General features: G+C 48.3%; 2 protein-coding genes across 8 annotated transcripts in view; one reads left to right on the forward strand and one right to left on the reverse strand.

The window, feature by feature from the left end:
- Pomt2 (protein-O-mannosyltransferase 2) overlaps nt 1–4,843 on the reverse strand; it is a 39,384-nt gene extending 34,541 nt beyond the window's left edge. For 3 of the 4 annotated variants that reach the window (XR_010052149.1, XR_010052150.1, XM_039112959.2), the window contains exon 1: nt 4,115–4,572. Coding sequence is in view for 2 of the 4 variants with exons in the window: in XM_039112959.2 (XP_038968887.1) it covers nt 4,115–4,572 (458 nt within the window). In the remaining 2 variants the exon portion in view is untranslated. Of the gene's footprint in view, nt 1–4,114 lie in introns of all 4 variants that reach the window. The other variant, NM_001047114.2, reaches the window with a different exon arrangement.
- Gstz1 (glutathione S-transferase zeta 1) lies at nt 4,620–15,272 on the forward strand. 4 transcript variants are annotated; one of them, NM_001109445.1, is made up of 9 exons: nt 4,650–4,787; nt 8,427–8,478; nt 9,613–9,680; nt 10,162–10,242; nt 10,532–10,657; nt 12,046–12,124; nt 12,616–12,668; nt 13,551–13,600; nt 14,248–15,270. In NM_001109445.1, exons 1-9 carry the CDS (start codon nt 4,773–4,775, stop codon nt 14,372–14,374), a joined length of 651 nt encoding a protein of 216 aa, NP_001102915.1. In that variant the 5' UTR covers nt 4,650–4,772; the 3' UTR covers nt 14,375–15,270. The 4 variants fall into 4 exon arrangements, with proteins under 4 accessions (XP_038968853.1, NP_001102915.1, XP_006240461.1 ...); XM_006240399.5 differs by lacking the exon at nt 4,650–4,787 and adding an exon at nt 8,012–8,167 and having other exon boundaries at nt 14,248–15,272; XM_063262472.1 differs by lacking the exon at nt 4,650–4,787 and adding an exon at nt 8,184–8,337 and having other exon boundaries at nt 14,248–15,272.
- The last annotated feature ends 1,692 nt before the right edge of the window (nt 15,273–16,964 follow it).

A 16,964-nucleotide genomic window follows, 5' to 3' on the forward strand; every position in this document is an offset into this window, starting at 1 on the left:
CACACACACACACACAGTGCACAGGCAAACACACACCCATTAAGGACTGCTAGAATACTAAGCTGGTCACCAGGATAACAGTGCCACCTGCTGAACACAGACACTCAATACACTCCTTAAAGGCCAGTTATTAACCTCTGTTGAAAGAGTGCTTTACCCCCCAAAACCCTCAGAGTTCCTTCCATTTCCTCTTTGGAATAGGTTATCTGGAGTTTGTAACTAACCAAAGGCCCAGGAGGCTTCCTGGTTCTACATAAAGCAGCAGGTGCCCCTTGGTGAAAAATGATTCCCTATTCCTCTCCCTGACACACAGTTACCAGCTCAGTGGGGCCCATGACTCAGACCTTACAATGCGGTATCTGATCCTCTGGGGTTAAGCTAAGTAAAAAGCCATCTTGCCCTAAAGACAATTTTGCTGGATAGTTCTGTTGTTGTCATTATCTTTTAATGTGTATTGGTGTTTGTCCTGCATGTATGTTTGTGTGAGGGAGTGGGATCCCCTGGAACTTGAGTTACAGACACTTGTGGTTGCTGGAACTGAACTCAGGTCCTTTGGAAGTGCAGCCAATGCTCTTAACTGCTGAGCCATCTCTCCAGCCCTGTGCTGGACAGTTTTATGTCAACTTGACACAAACTAAAGTCAACTAGGAGGAGGGAATCTCAATTAAGAAAATGACTTCAGATGATCAGGCTGTAGGCAAATCTGTAGAACATTTCTTAATTAGTGATTGATGTGGGAGGGCCCAACCCATTATAGGGGTGCCATCTTTGGGCTAGTGGTCCTAGGTTCTATTAAAAGAAAAAAAAACAAAACAGCGTGAGCAAACCATAGAGGAGCAAGTCAGTAAGCAGCATCCCTCCATGACCTCTGCATCAGCTCCTGCCTCCAGGTTCCTGCCCTGTTCGAGTTCCTGTCCTGACTTCCCTTGATAATGGACAGTACATGGAAGTGTAAGCCAAATAAACTCTTTCCACCCAGACTTGGCTTGATTTTGGTGTTTCATCACAACAATAATAACCCTAAGTAAGATAACTCTGGCTGGCTGGCTGGCTGCAATCAGAGTTGAAGGGTCTGACAAATCAATTGAAAGACTGTGTACTGAGAGACTCAAGACACTCTCAGGGAAGTGAAAACTGCCCACTGATGAAGTAGTCTGGATTTCTCTTGGAGATGCCCATCATACAAGATGTACTCTAATATGACTAGTTAGACTGAAGTTCCTGATCAAGCCTACACTATCCAGTTGCTTGTATTGCTCCAAGTGTAGAAACAAATGTTGTGTCATGAACTGACTAGCACAAATGTTAAAGACCCTCAGGTCTCTGAAGCAGAGGCCACCATGGTGTACCAGACTCCTGTCAAAAGCTGGCCTACTTGCTTTGAGTAGTAAGGAAGCTACATTGCATAGGGCATTGACTCCCTGCTCCTAAGAAACTCGATGCATCAGGACTCTGTTCCCAGCTGAGGTCCTCACCTATACTTCACTGCTGCTGTTGCCTTGTCAGGTTACAGAAAGTCTCAGGCTCTGGCTCCATGGCTCTGGATAAACTATTGCGGTCTTTAAAATTAATGACCTTTCATTAGCTTTCCAAACCATCTAAGTTTGACAGTGGCACACCTTTTTGTCACAAGGGTCATCTAACAATGGGCCAACAGTCGAGGTAATAAACAGATAATCCATGTTTCCATCATCAATAAACAACAGATATTGTCAAGCATTGAACTTTCCCTCAGAAACCAACTAAAAGAGTTTCTGACTCTACCTCTATCACCTTCTCCTGGCCTACACTTTTAAAAAGCAATTCATCTCCTTATGACTACTCAGGAAAAAGGAGAGGAGCTACACAAAGTTACTCAGACAAACTCAGGTTTCCATGACCATGGTATGTCTTTCTTCATGTTTAATTCTAGTTTCTTCTCCAGTATTGTCTTACTGGAGTCAAATGGCCTAGAGGATAAACGCAATGACACTCAGCTACGTACAAGTCTCCCCACAATGCCACCTGTGTTAGAGAAGATATAATAGGTCTCTGTGAGTTTCCTAAACTCACAGGCCCATAGTAAAAAGGTCTGGATATAAATGGGACAAAAGGCAAGCAGAAACTGGCATGGCACATACTACCATCATGGGCAGAGTTGTAAGAAAGAAACAACCCTGAGGAAGAAAGACATTAGAGCTCTAGAGAGACACAGTGAATGTAAACATTCTCTCTTTATCCCCTAAGTCTAATCCCAAGGCCAGGTAAGATTCAGATGGACTACCTAGGTGGCTATAAGTGGCAGCTCATGATGGTAACAACCTGGGGTTGCAAACACACTCCTGTAGATAGGTGTGGACAGTCTCCAGCTACTCTCATGTAGCCGATAACATCGGCGCCAACTCCCCCAAAAGCAGCAGCTCCCTGGTACGCATGCTAATGCACTGATGGTACTGTTCTCTCTCTCTGACACTCTACAGAGTGTACTGCATATGCTTCTCTAAAGTACTAGGGACCTGAGTTATGTCCACACAGTCACGGAGGCTCAACCACTCAAAGGTACTGCCTATGAGGCTTAACCTAACCAACGCAGCGGTGGTCTAAATCAAATTAAATTATGATCCAAATAAAACTGAACTGAAGGACCTGCATCTCTTCAGACAATATGTAAGTATATACACGGAATGTCTCTCCACTAGACATGGGATGTGCATTGTAATTACTGGCAATGATACCAAAGATCAGAATCAATCTAAACTGCTTTGCACAGGCCATAACTGGTAGATTGTCCTTAGAATATATTCACGGTCCCTCATCAGGACTTATTTCTGAGAGGCTGAATCCAGGGCCCTGGAGGACATAGTTGAGGTAAACAGCGAAGGTTGGTGTCATCCTGCTGCTTGCAGTCTCACTGACAGTAGCCATAATTAAATAATACATAAGACCAACTCAACAGATTTGGTCTCTGCCTCAGTCAGCCATGCTGATCTGAGTAGCCAATACTGTTGTCTATTAACATGAAACATCTAGAAGCCAAGGCAGTGAGTGATTGAGGGGTAATAAAGCCAGTTGGGAGAGAAAGTCTTTCATCAATGCCCTGTACAACCACACAAGAATGTACCTAGAATGCCCCAATTGCACTTGCCCTGGGCCATTTCTTAGGGCTGTGCTTGCAACAAAAGATATGGCAATGTGTCTGCTAAAACAGGGCTAGTTATAGCTTATGATAAAACAGATTTCCCAAACTTGTCATTCTTTGGCCCCTGTGCAACCCACCATGGGTGCACCTATCTTTTTGGGCATATCATGACTAGTGGGACTTGATAGAGGGTGGAGGAACCTAACTCTAAAGGTGCTGATGTTCATTCTTCCTCCTGTGATGATGCCTGTGAGTATAACCCAGTAGTTACAGCTCCCAGCAGTCATAAAATGCACCTAAGTTATTAATTAGCTTCATAGCTAATTTATTAACTTCCTAGAAGAGCGGTCCTATCACTGTGTTTGTTTGCTTTTGGGTCAGTAAGACCCACTTGTGACACGTTCTACACTAAGTTTCTGTTTGGTAGTAGAAGATAAAACATTCCTTCCACCTAAAGATCAAGTAACTTCTGTGGGCTTAGGAAATGGAATCTGACCAAGCCTCAAGCCAGCCTCTGTGTCATACAAAGGCCTAGAAAATAATTCTCACAGGATAACGCCAGACCTGTTGCGCAGAATCTGTCTCTCCATCCCTTGATACCCAAACTATCCTTACTCTACAGGAATTTTTTTTCTTTGAAAATCAGGCCTTGGGAAAATTATGTACTATGAATTTACTATTTTCTTAGCAAAGTGCAAAGAACCTCTGAGTGTCGCCATTTGAAAGCCAGGTATCTAGAAGACATGAGAACCACTCTTGCAAACCTCGAGTGTGGAACCCCAACCAGAGCATACCTATACTTCTCAGAGATTTGACACACCGGAAAGCGTTTCCCACATCCCCATACACCCCCAAATACTAGTGAGTTTCTCCACCATCACGGACCTGTCGCGCCTCCGATGAATCCCGCCCACTTCGTGCCCTCAGGCCAATCAGAGGGCGGCGTCACTCTCTCTCAGTTGCCATGGTGCCCGCAAAGTCCTTTCTGCCACTTACCAGATATGTGCCGGCTGGTCCAGCCTGTGAAAGCGGGTGGCAAAGGACAGCAGCGTCACCACAGCCAGCGTGGCCCACCAGCCTGCCGCCTGGAAGCGCCGCGAGCTCCAAGCAGGCCGTTTAAGTTTCCGCGTTGCAGCCTCGGGGACCACGTCTCGGCTCACGGCTCTGGCAGCCTGCTGCACACTGCGGCCCCTACGGGGACGCAGCTCCGAGCCCGCTAGGCCACCGCCTATGGCCGGCGGCATCCTCCCCTTTCTAAGGATCACCCTCCGGGCCGGAGGCACGCCGGGTCTTGTCCGCTGCCCCGTCAAGGAGTCGTAAGAGGGCGTCTCGAGGTGCCATGGGATTTGTAGTTCCCTCCGTTTGCCGCGGAGTGCCGGGCCCCGGGCTCTGGGAGGGGCGTAGAGTGTGGTGGCCTCCCGGGCGGCTAAGAGGCGGCCTGAGGCGTAAAACATAGCAGGAGGCGGAGGGACGCGAAGGACAGACAGACTCGGGGCCGCTCATGAACTACAACTCCCAGAGCTCAGGAGGCGGGGGCGGGGCCAGCCCGAAGGAGGGAACGCCATCTAGTCCAACCTTCGCTCTCTGGACCCCGCTAGGCCTCAGTCATCTTCTAGTCCTGAGAACTGACTTTCTTGGCTGGCCGACGGGCGAGATGCAAGCCGGGAAGGTCTGTGCCGCAGATCCGGGGTTGAGGGTCGCTCCTGAGAAACGCGGAGAACAGCTTGGGGGGCGGGGCTGAGAGCGCGCCTCTTCGCGTGGCTCCACAACGACTCCCGGCGTGCACTGCGGCGCGACCGGTCGTATTTCACCTGTGTGCTGGCTGCTGCATGTAATGGTGTCGGGTAGATGGGGCCGGGAAGGCTAAACTTTGAAGGCCAAACTGCACGGAGCGTCCAATAGCGCCCTTCCCAGCTTGGTGTAGTCAGACCTCTTCTAGGGTTCTCAAACATGGTTCCCTACTTTGCGGTTCCGCGGCGCCCTGCGAGTGTCTCTCGGGGAGCGGGGGGGGGGAGGGGGGGGCGAGCGTTGATCCAGGCAAGGGGAAGATGTGACACTTTAACGTCATTAACAATCACTGTGATATCTGTTCAGGTTTTTAATTTTGTCGCCTTGGCTCTAAGAAACAAAGTCTTGCTGTGCAGCCCAACCTGACTGAATCCATGACTCTCCTGCTCTTGCCTTCCAAGTGCTCGGATTCCAGGCCGAGGCATATTGAGCCTCCAGGGTTTAAATTGAACTTCTCTAGTCCAGCCATTTGTACTTAAGCCATTGGTGAAATAGAGCTGTAAATATGTCTTATAAGGGACTTATAACTGAGTCTCTTACGAGGGCCATTATGTAGGAAGGTGGCACATTAAATACAAAGGACATTGCATCAGGTTAATATTTTATAGATTTTCCACATAGAGTTGTGATTTTTCGGAAATTTTAATCATGTAAGAAATGGTCTGAAGTAGCTCCTAGCATGGGCTGTTTCCCACATCAACAAAACCGCAAATTTAAAGTTGCCAGAATGTTTGAGTTGGAAACATGATCCTTCCAGGTGTGCTGATTAAACAGACATTCTACTTGATATCAAAATATAACTGTTCGAGTGCAAAAACCACCGGGTGAGCTTAGCTGTGATTTCTTTTCCCATGCATCTAAAAGCACATAGGAGACAAGCCTCCAGACACACTGCAGAGAGAGTTTCTAGGTTAGGATTGTCTTTATCAGGTTAACTGATGTGGGAGAGTGACACCATCCCCTGGATTGGGTCTGGCTGTGCCCCCATAAAAAGGGGGAAATCAGCAGAGCACCAACACACATGCATTGTTACCAGCTGCTTCAGACTACTCTTTCCCCACCCCCACCCCCAATGATGGACAACATCTTGAATTATAAGCGAAAATAAACCATTCTTCTTTAGACTACCGTTGTTGGGGCATTTTTTTTCTTAGCAACAGGAAAAGAAATTAAGATGTTATATAGGAAACAACATAATAGATGCAGGGTTTGGGTAACACATGGTTTCAGGCATCCACTAGAGGTCTTTGAAGACATATCCTGAAGTATAAGACTGTATGGTTACTCCTAACTAACAGAAAGGGCCATGGGAAGGGTAGGAGCAGTTAGCATGGCTCTGGTCACCCTTGGTACAGTCTGGTGTGTGACAAGTATTAATTATGTAAGGCATTCTTTCCAGCAGTTCTGCGCAAGTTTGCCACTCCCTCGTGGTCAGTGTCTCTAAGCTCTGTTGGGCCCAGCGCTCCCCTAGCCTTCCAAGATGAAGAGGTACCTCTCCAAATAAAATCCACTGTGGTCTCCCAAGCCCTCCGAGGGCATGCCCATCTTCCCTTTCCCCACAGAAGCTGCTTACAAAGCACAAGTCCTGGGCTTGGGATCTGCCCTGAGAGAACCTGGCTCCTACTTGTTGCCTTGCTCTTGTGGACTACTTGTGTTGGTAGTGCTGGGATAGAGGAAGTGGTTCACATAGTATCTTGGTCTGAGGAGATAGCAAAAGGAGGGGGCACTTACATGAAATGACTGCAGTCCGGGAGTTGTGGGTGATCTTTATGGATGTTGTCTGTAGGAAGATCCATGAGTGCTTACTGCCTGTCCCATCCTACTACCCAAGAAGCACCTGAGAAATTAACTTCCAGTCTATCTTAGATACACATTCTAGGGGCCCAAAGGTAACGAAATTCATGGCAGATAGAAGGCATACTCAGCCTAAAGGGGACCATTAATCTGTCCAATCAGTTGTTACTATTTAAGAGCCTAACTCTACTGTCTTCTGAAGTTTTAAAGGGGATGGGGTGGAGACAGGGTATATGTGAAATATCCTGGTTTAATGCATCCAGATAAACACATCATATATTGAAAAGATTATATAAATACATTTACTGGGGAGCCAGTGAGATGGCTCAACAGTTAAGAGCACTTTCTGCCCTTCCAGAGGACCTGGGTTCAATTCCCAGCACCCACATGGCAGCTCACAACCATCTACAATCAATTTTTTTAAAATGATGAAAATATTTTCAAAGACTTGGCTTTGTTATTTTGATTATTGTGTCTATATGTAGCCAGGTGAATGTGAGTGTCGGTAACCATGGAGACCAGGCATTGAATCTCTTGGAGCTGGTATTACAGACAGTTGTGAGCTGCCTGACGTGGTTGCTGCGAGCCAAGCTCAACGCCTCTGGAAGAGCAGCAAGCACTCTTAACCATTGAACTGTCCCTATAGCCCATAAAAATAAGTGTGATAAAACAAAGCCACTCACAGCAAGGTACACCAGAGACTGTCGGTGTCCTGTCCCGCCCAGTCCTCCCCACTCCCACCCCGTTTTTTCAGCACTCAATCACCAAGCTGTAGCTAACCGCCACTGCTCAGCCGGGCAAAAGACCAAAATTCAAAATGTGAAGTACAGTTCCTAAACCAAATGCATATAGCTTTCTCATCATTACAAAGTCGAAAAGTTGTTAAGTAGAACACTGGTAAATCAGAGGCCATTGGTATTATGAAATCCAAACAGGGCCCTTGGGAACCCCTAGCTGGCAACCTCTCCTTTGTGCTAAGTGGCATATCTGCCATTTATTTTTATGAGGCCCTCCGAGAATGGGGAACTTCAAGGTGAGAGACACCAAACATCAATAAATAAGAAGCCCCGTCTCTCTGCCGGGGGGGGGGGGTTGGGGGGACGAAAAGGGACTTCTGCCATCATTTTAGAGCAGCCTTTTGTTTTATAAACAAAGGAGCTGAAGACGAAGTTGTCTCTGGTCACACAAGGCTGCTTCCTGTCTCAGAGCTGGACCCTGAGCCTGCCTGCTCTGAGCCCATTTCATCATTTCATCAGACACTTTACCTCTGAGCCAGGCTACACTGTTTGCCCCAGTGTCACAAGTTGAAAAAGATTTCCTTTCTGACCAGAGTCCAGGATCCTCTGGTGCCGTCGAGCCTGCTTTCCCATTGGCTCCTGAGAACCACCCCTTTGGGTTCCGCCCCCTGCCTCACAGTTCTGTTAGGAAAGACAATTCTTAGGAAGCTACTGCACTATGGCTAGCAAGGTAAGGCTAACACTTGAAAGCTGCTTCCTCTTGAGAGGCACTTGTTCCTCAGGAACTCGGCAGTACCACTAGGACCCAAGACAAGCCTAAGTTGCTCAGATGAAGGCTGGAGGAAGGAGGGCCTGTGCCGTGGGAAGGAACTGGTGTTTAGAGCCTTTTGTCTGAGAGCGGTCGGTGCCTGCTTCCAGCAAGGGGGGCCCTACAGCTGGAAATCTGCTAAGCCTAAGTAAATATCCACCTCCCCCTCCTCTCTCCACAGCCTGTTCTCTATTCCTATTTCCGAAGCTCCTGTTCATGGAGAGTTCGAATTGGTAAGAGCCCAGCTTTCGTGGGGCTGGGGGTGGGACAAAGAATTTCATATCCCCCTCCCGTCCATCGTGTCCCCCAGCAACCAGCACCCCTGTTCTGGAGCCTCTGTCTCTGAATGTCACTTCCAGCCAGAAAGTCCAGCGCGAGGACAGTGGGAGGAAGACGGCTTGTTTTTCACCTCGGGGCTCCTACTTCTGTCATGCTGCACTCGAGAAGCCCTTAGCAACCATGCCTAGAACAGGCTCACATAATCCAGAGGTCCCTGGTAACTGGCAGGGGAGCAGCTGGTCTCCCTCTGCTCTTCTCTTATTTGATCTGGCTAATCAAACAGAACTGTTTGGAGCTGACCACAGAGGTTTCAGGAGAGTAAAAACGAGAGCCCTCTGCTTGAGGCCAGGTCTGAGCCTTCGCTTCTCCAGTGAGCACATCTGTTGGCAAAGGCTCCCCTCATAAGCAGTGTGTACCAAAGAAGTCCGTGTCCAGTGCTTTTGTGTGCATGACTCCCTTTCACCTCAGTGATCATAGAGGGACCCCATTGTACAAACGAGACAAAGGCACAGGAAGGTTAATTTGCCCTTGATCATGCAGCTAAGAGGAAAACCGGCAGTTTGAACCATGCAGTCGGGCTCAAGTCTGTGTTCATTTGCTTTGATTTGATACTGGCAATTGAACACAGAGCTTTGAACATGCTAAGCTCATGCCCCTCCACTAAGCTACAGCCCTAGCCAATTCCCACACTTTCAACTACTGCACGGTGCTGTTTGTCAGATTGGGGAAACTGAGGCACAGAAGCTCATTAAGTTACATGACCAAGGCCATACACCCACCAATTGAATATGGTAGGATTTTAATCCAAGCAGCCTGTCTCCAGTCTTGCCCTAATTGCAGGGTCATCATCGGTGACTGTCACCTACCTACCTTATAGTCCTTTCCTGGGCCCCAAAGGCTCTACCTTGACTGAGCCCAAAGTCAAAACATGGATGCTGTCTTTGTAGAGTTTTGGCTTCTCTCTGCCTACATTTTACTCCACAGTAGAGCTGACCAGCAGAGAGGAGGCTCCTGGCATCACCCTGAGAGAACTGCCTTTGAGAGTCTAGCCAGAAGGCATCCTCTAACTCCACTCTGGTCTCTCCTAGCTCTGGCGTTAAAAGGCATTGACTATGAGATAGTGCCCATCAACCTCATAAAGGATGGCGGGCAACAGGTAAGGAGGCTGTCCCAGGCCCACAACATGAGGATTGGATCTTTGAAGGGGTACCAGATGGAGGACTGGCTGTCACCTGGAGGGAAAACTGTATTTCATGATTCCTATGACTGGGAGGCTGCAGCTGGCTCTCCTGAGCAGCGGCAGTAGCATGGGAAGGTCTCAGGCCTGACTTTTTGGGGTAGGTGGCAATGGGGCCTCTCCCTGTATTAGACCCTCTCAACAGATGACTGAGTTAGGAGCTAACCTGGTGACCACATTAAAGGAAACGGGGAAAACCAGAAAGCAAGACTGTTGAGGTAAAACTTGTACCTTCTGAGTCTAGGATACTGCATGTATTCCCTAGAAGTTATCTTGGTTTTAAGAACTAAGTCCTCCAAGGACAAGAAATATGATAGGTCTATAGTTTTCCTACTTGCTTGGTTCTGCATTAAGCTACTCAGGTTAGACTACCCAGTTCACCTCAGCTTTGTCTCTGCAGTTCTCCGAGGAATTTCAGACCCTGAATCCCATGAAGCAAGTGCCAGCACTGAAGATTGATGGAATCACCATTGGCCAGTCAGTGAGTAGAGGGCTTGGGGGTGGCAGGCCTGACATCTCTTCCTGATGTACAAGTGACCAAGCATAGTAGGGACCATTAAGTATATGGTAGAGGGAAGGAGAGAGGAAGGTTGAGCATGTGGGGACCCAAGTCCAGCAAGGTCCCCAAAGGACCTTTATAGAGAGCGCTCCAGCTGAGGAGAGAGAGTGAGTGGTGGTACCATACATTGCAAAAAGGGAGTTTGCTGGCCTCTCCCCTCTGGTCCAGGGATCCTAAGCCCTCTCCCTGCTTCAATGTTCCCTCTGAACAGCTGGCCATCCTGGAGTACCTGGAAGAGACTCGACCCATCCCACGGCTCCTGCCCCAGGACCCACAGAAAAGAGCCATCGTGCGCATGATTTCTGACCTCATCGCCAGTGGCATCCAGCCCCTTCAGGTTAGGCACTGTTACACTGGCACCCTGTACGCCTCTCACTCAGCCCTTCATATCCATAGTGATGGGCCACAGTGAGGTGTGCGGCTGTGGATGGGGGAAGCAGGACACGGAAAAACCCCCAGGAGCCTTGACACAGACCACATAGCACAAGGGCAGGGATCCTGGAAGTCCTCCATCAGCATGGGTCCCTAACTCGGCTCCTAGGCCTAGGAGCATAGAGATGTTTGAGGCAGGGAGGGGGTGAGGGAGCAGGTTTAGGTCCAGCCTCCGCCTGGGCAGCTCCTGTTCATCTGCTCTATATCATAATGCAGGTAGGCCTGGCTGTGCCATACCTCACAGTGCCTCACAGGCAGTTGTATTTCAGGCTTTTGTTCAGTCTGTTGCAAACTGAAAGGTTATGGTGGCCCTTCATTGAGCCAGTCTATTGGTGTCTTTTTTCTAGTGATTTTTCGTCATAGTATAGTTTAGTAATAAATTATTTTACAATTAAGATTCATACGTTTTCAGGGGCTGGGGATTTAGCTCAGTGGTAGAGCGCTTACCTAGGAAGCGCAAGGCCCTGGGTTCGGTCCCCAGCTCCGAAAAAAAGAACCAAAAAAAAAAAGATTCATACGTTTTCAGACATAGTGACTCAGTAGACCAGCATAGTGTAAACAGAACTCTTCATAACACCGAGAAACAAAGTCTATGTAAATTGCTTTATTCCCAAACCTGCTATTTTCTCTAGTCTGGACTTAACCCCCTATCTCCACAGCATACCAATACTAGGATTCTTGAGAAGTTTGTGTTTTGTTTTTAAAGTAAGTTTTCATCTGTGAAGTAGAAAGGCGAGTATTAAAATCATTCATCTGTACCGGGTTCTACTTTGTAAGGTAACGGCCATAAAAGGGAGCAGTGACTTTGCAGGGTGACACAGCTAAGTAGCATCAGAACCAAGACCAAGCTCACCCCTGCACACCTGTACTGACTCCTGCTGCGTTAACCCTGCAGTATCTAACAATGGGGACTGAACCTTAGTCATTATCTCTAGAAGCCAGCCCAACACGCCTGCCCCGTATCATACAGCTTCTCTTTTCAAGACACCAAGTTAGGAAGAAGTATTGAGAGAAGTAAGCCTTGGTTTGTGCCTATGTCAGTCATGCCAGCATCCTATGTCCCTATTCTGGCACACTGCTACCAAAATCACATGGCTTTCAGAATACTTGGGATCACTGGGGAAGCCCAAGAAGGTGGCTACTTCCAACTTCAAAGCCCTGATGGAAGGAAGGGCTCATATAATCCAGAGGGGAGCGGAACAGGTAACAGCTAGAGCAGAGGCTTGGCAGAGGAATAAACTCAGGCTGGCTTCCAGAGCAGTGACAGATACTTTTCTCTCTTGAGCTGTGCAGAACCTGTCTGTCCTGAAGCAAGTGGGACAGGAGAACCAGATGCCTTGGGCCCAAAAGGCTATTACTTCCGGCTTTAATGGTGAGTCCTTACTCTTATGAGCTGCCCCAATGTGACCTCTGAGAGAACCGACCCTCACACAGCTCTGGGCATCTGAATCAGCTTCCCAGGTTGCTTTGCTCTTGACAGTAGAATGGAGGACTGTGGTCAGGCAGGTGGTGGGCTACACAGGTGCTCAAGCATGGCTTCCAGCTCCAGAACATCCATGAACCCATACCTGGGAGCTTATGGTCCCACGGAGCTGGTGGACAGCCCACGGAGTACTCCAATCATGGGTGCCAGTCTTCCGAATATTAGGCTGTCTGTGAGAGCTGTTGCTTTGGCCAACTGCATGCCTTATCTATTCTGAGACTAGAGAGAGAAGCCATGGGGAACCTTCTTCTTAGTCTTGGCTGCCATATTCCCTACACTAGACTCTGCCCAATGCCCTGGCCTAGCTCTTGATTGTCGGTCTGTGGATGCCAAGCCCTGGAGAGGCTGATGTAAATGTTATCCATGTGGCCTCCCCACAGCTCTGGAGAAGATCCTGCAAAGCACAGCAGGGAAGTACTGTGTAGGAGATGAGGTAAGTGTCCCCAGACCCGCCCTCTGTGGCCTTCATGCTGACCTCAGGCCATCATTTCTCCCACTGACCCAGTCAACGCCTTATTCTAAGATACCTGGGGCCAGAGGTTTATACCAGTATAAAGCTGTGCTCTGAGCAGTCAGTTTGTGCAAATGTCAGCTCTCTCTTACACTGCCTTTAGAGCAGCAGTTCTCAAACTGTGCTCACAGGGGTCACATACCAGATATCCTTGTATCAGATTTACATTAGGATTCATAACAGTAGCAAAATCACAGTTATGAAGTAGTGATGGAATAACTTCATGGTTGGGAGTCAGCACAACACGAGGAGCTGTGTTAAAGGTCTCGGCATTAGGGAGGTTCAGGTGCCGCAGTAGAGGTAGTGGGAGGCGTCCAGGCCAGGAGAACACACCTCTGACTCAGTGAAGTGTCCCAGGCATCAGCCGAAGGGTTAGACTGTCCTTTCCTTTGCCACCCACCCAGGGATTCTAGGATTACACAGCCCTCGGCGTCTGGAGAATGAGGCCTTGGGCCTGTGGTAGTCTGGTCCCATGGTTCCCTATCTGCTAGGAGTCCTCATTAAGTGACTAGCCGTGGTGGCTTCAACAGGCAGTGATAACCACCAAGGCAGTTAGGCTTTCTCTGGCTGCCACCAGGTTGGTTGTCAGGGAAACCAGAACATGACACAGGACAAATGCTTATAGCTCTGGGTGACAGGGACAGGCATTTCCGGAGGAGACAGTGAGGGGGCACTCGGGATGGTGGGAAAACGAAGCATACAGGAAGTTGGGTTGGCAGCCCTGGTACAGTCAACTGTGGGTGCAGCCAGCCTTGCCAGTGAGTCTAGGTCTAATCCTTATGCAATCCCTTGGGCTTCCTTTAGGTGTCCATGGCTGATGTGTGCTTAGCGCCCCAAGTGGCAAATGCTGAAAGGTAAGAAAAAGGTCCACCATTCTCCTTCACGATCCCCCTCAGTCAGGGCCTCAACATCTACTACTGAGATAAACATCTCATGGGAACCCTTCTTTAGCTGCCAAGGAACCACTGTACCAGGCCATGTCAGCTGCCCTGGCATAGCATAGACATGGCAGAAGAAATCATTGAACCATTCCTACTCTAGCCTGGGTGGTCCTGTACAGCCAGCCATTGCTCCTTAGAGGAGGTGGCATATCTAAGGGAACCAATCCCAAGAACACCACTGTAGCTGTGGAGTGTCTCGAGAAGTGACTGAGCTATGACCATCCTCCATCAGCCCGCCGGAAGGCATCATGCATGCTTAATATGGATGTGTATGGTGCATTCCCTCCCCTAAGAAGCTAGTAACATGGGTGATGGGTCAGTCTATACAAACGCCTGACACCAGAATTCAGAGCAGTCATGTCTTAGAGAAGGTGTATGATGTTAGACAATACCACCCCAGACCTACCCAGAGCGTCCCAGCGAATGAGGTGAATGTGGTAGGGCTGCTTTCTGTCCTTGCACTGCAGCCCCTGAACCTCATCCAGCCCTGCCTCTCCTTTCCACACTACCCACAACAGAGTCCCTGAAAGCCTTGGCTCACAAATGTTTCTCTGCCACAGGTTCAAGGTGGACCTAAGCCCCTACCCTACCATCAGTCACATCAACAAGGCACTGCTGGCCTTAGAGGCTTTCCAAGTGTCTCACCCCTGTCGACAGCCAGATACACCGGCCGAGCTGAGGACTTAGCTCCCAAACCATGCCTCACTGGTACAGGGAGGGGAGTAGGGCTCAGATGTTGGGTGTCTTAGGGTTTTACTGCTGTGAAGAGACACCAAGACCATGGCAACTCTAAAAGAGGAAAACATTTAATTGGGGTGGGCTTACAGTTTCAGAGGTTCAGTCTATTATCATCATGGTGGGAGCATGGTAGCATCCAGGCACACATGGTGTTGGAGAGGTAACTGAGAGTTCACATCTGGATCCGAAGGCAGCAGGAAGAGGGAGTGACACTGGGCCTGGCATGAGCAACCTGAAACCTTAAAGCCGGTTCCCAATGATACTTTTCCTCCAAAAAGGCCACACCTGCTATTAGTGCCACTACCAACGTACCCGATGGGGGTCATTTTTGTTCAAATCCAAGCAGGCCCAGAAATGAATGAATTGTAGTAGAGGATTTGAACTTTAGCTCTTTCCTCAAGAAGCAGCAGATTCGTGGAGTCCATGATATTTCTTCAAGGTCCCCATATTAAGAGTTTTCTCTAGCGAAATGAAGCCAGTAGGATATATCTTCCTCCTGCTTGCACTGTAGCCCCTACATTCTGCCTTCATCCTCTTACCTGTCATGTGTTAGGAGGGGGGAGGCAGAGACATGGCCTGCTCTGCTAATGATAATTGTCAACTTGAAATAAAATTAGAGTCACTAGGGAAAAGGGCCTTTATGAATGTCTGTTGAAGTGGGAAGACTCACCCATCACGGATGGCACCATTCCCTGGGTAGAGGATCCTGGGACTAGAAGAGTAGAGAAAGAGTGGAGCAACTGCCATGTGTGCATTCTGATTGGTTCTCACGCAGATGCCTTGACTCCCCTGCCATTACCGACTGTAACCTGAGACTATGAGCCAAAATAAACCTCCTCTCCTTTAAGTTGCATTTGTCGCGGACATTTTATACAGCAACAGAGAAAAAACCAAGACACTTGCTATCTGTCATGGGGCAGCCATAAAGATGACATGAGGATGCAGGTTAAAAGTGCCTAGCAAAGGGGCTGGGGATTTAGCTCAGTAGTAGAGCGCTTACCTCGGAAGCGCAAGGCCCTGGGTTCGGTCCCCAGCTCCGAAAAAAAGAACCAAAAAAAAAAAAAAAAAAAAAAAAAAAGTGCCTAGCAAAGCTGGGTGGTCATGGCTTGCATCTTTAATCCCACACTCGGGAGGCTGAGGCAGGTGGATCTGATTTCAAGGCCAGCCTAATGTACAGAGTGAGTTCCAGAACAGCCAAAGTTACATACAAAGAAACCCTGTCTTAAAAAAAACAAAAACAAAAACAAAACAACAAACAAATAAAACAAGCCTGGCAAAATTTACCAAAGTGAGATAGGAAGTCTGAACTCTTACATCTCTTATTGAACCTGACTCCAGAGAACATTTACATTGACTTTGGTCGTTAGCTGAAGGCAGGCCTCCAACTTGTTGAGCTAGGACTGAGCTGGGTCTCAGATGAGCATTCCCATGGCTGGAAACCATGTCTGGACTCAGCAGAGTAACTCATTAGCCTTTATCCCACCCTAGGGCAAGCTTGACTTCTAACACCAAAGCCAAGAAGGGAAATAAGTATAGAGCCTGCCTGGGAGAACTGAACAAGATCCAGGGAGGGGAGATTTATGAAGCAGGAAAGAATCTAGTGACCAGCCGAGAGACATTGGCTGGCGCTCTCCACCCTGTTACTTACTCATCCTGAGGGGAAGCCCTGCTCCTGAGCTAATCCCAGGACTGAGCATGTTGAGGAAGTCCACTCATGAATGATGCTGGGAATTGAACTAGCCCCCTTCGTGTGCACTGTAGACAGCTTGCCCATCTCCAGCTTGGACTAGCTAGGTGACAGCTTATTTGTTACTCCTCACAGAGTACTCTGATCAACAGCAGCACCGTTCTGTTTGCAATAAACCCATCGTTGCTACAAACCCAATTCACCAAACCTAGCTCCCATTTTGTAATGTTCTGCCGCAAATTTATTTTTACGTTTTTAAATTTTTATGTATTTTACCTGCATATATGTATGGGCACCATGTGCATGCCTGGTGCCTGAACAGGTCAGAGAAAGACAGGTGATCCCTTAGAACAGGAATAACAGCTTGTGAGCCACTGGGTAGGCACTGGAAGCCAAAACCAGGTGCTCTGCAGAACAACCAGTGCTCGCAGCCACTGGGACGCCTCTCCGACCCTAAGGGTTTTACAACTTAATTCTATGTGTGGGTGTTTCAATTGCATGTATGTCTGTACCATATGTGTACAATGCCACTGGAGGCCAGAAAAGAATACCATGTTCTCTGGAACTGGAGTTACACATGGTTGTTGAGCCACTGTGTGGGTACTGAGAACTGAACCTGGGTCGTCTACAAGAGCAGCACGTGCTCTTGATGGCTGAGCCATCTTTCGATTCCCTTTGACAGGAATTTACAGACATTCAGCTTAGTCTCAGTTTTTCTTAATTTTTATAATCTTAGTAGATTATGAAAGAATTCACAAGTGTTCACTGAATACGCTTCCTCTAAAGCTGAAGAGAAAACGATGAAGTTTCAAACAGGCATCAGTCAGGCTTATTAAGACAGAACTCAAATAC

The sequence above is a fragment of the Rattus norvegicus genome, chromosome 6, assembly GCF_036323735.1.
Source record: "Rattus norvegicus strain BN/NHsdMcwi chromosome 6, GRCr8, whole genome shotgun sequence".
Lineage (NCBI taxonomy): Eukaryota > Metazoa > Chordata > Mammalia > Rodentia > Muridae > Rattus > Rattus norvegicus.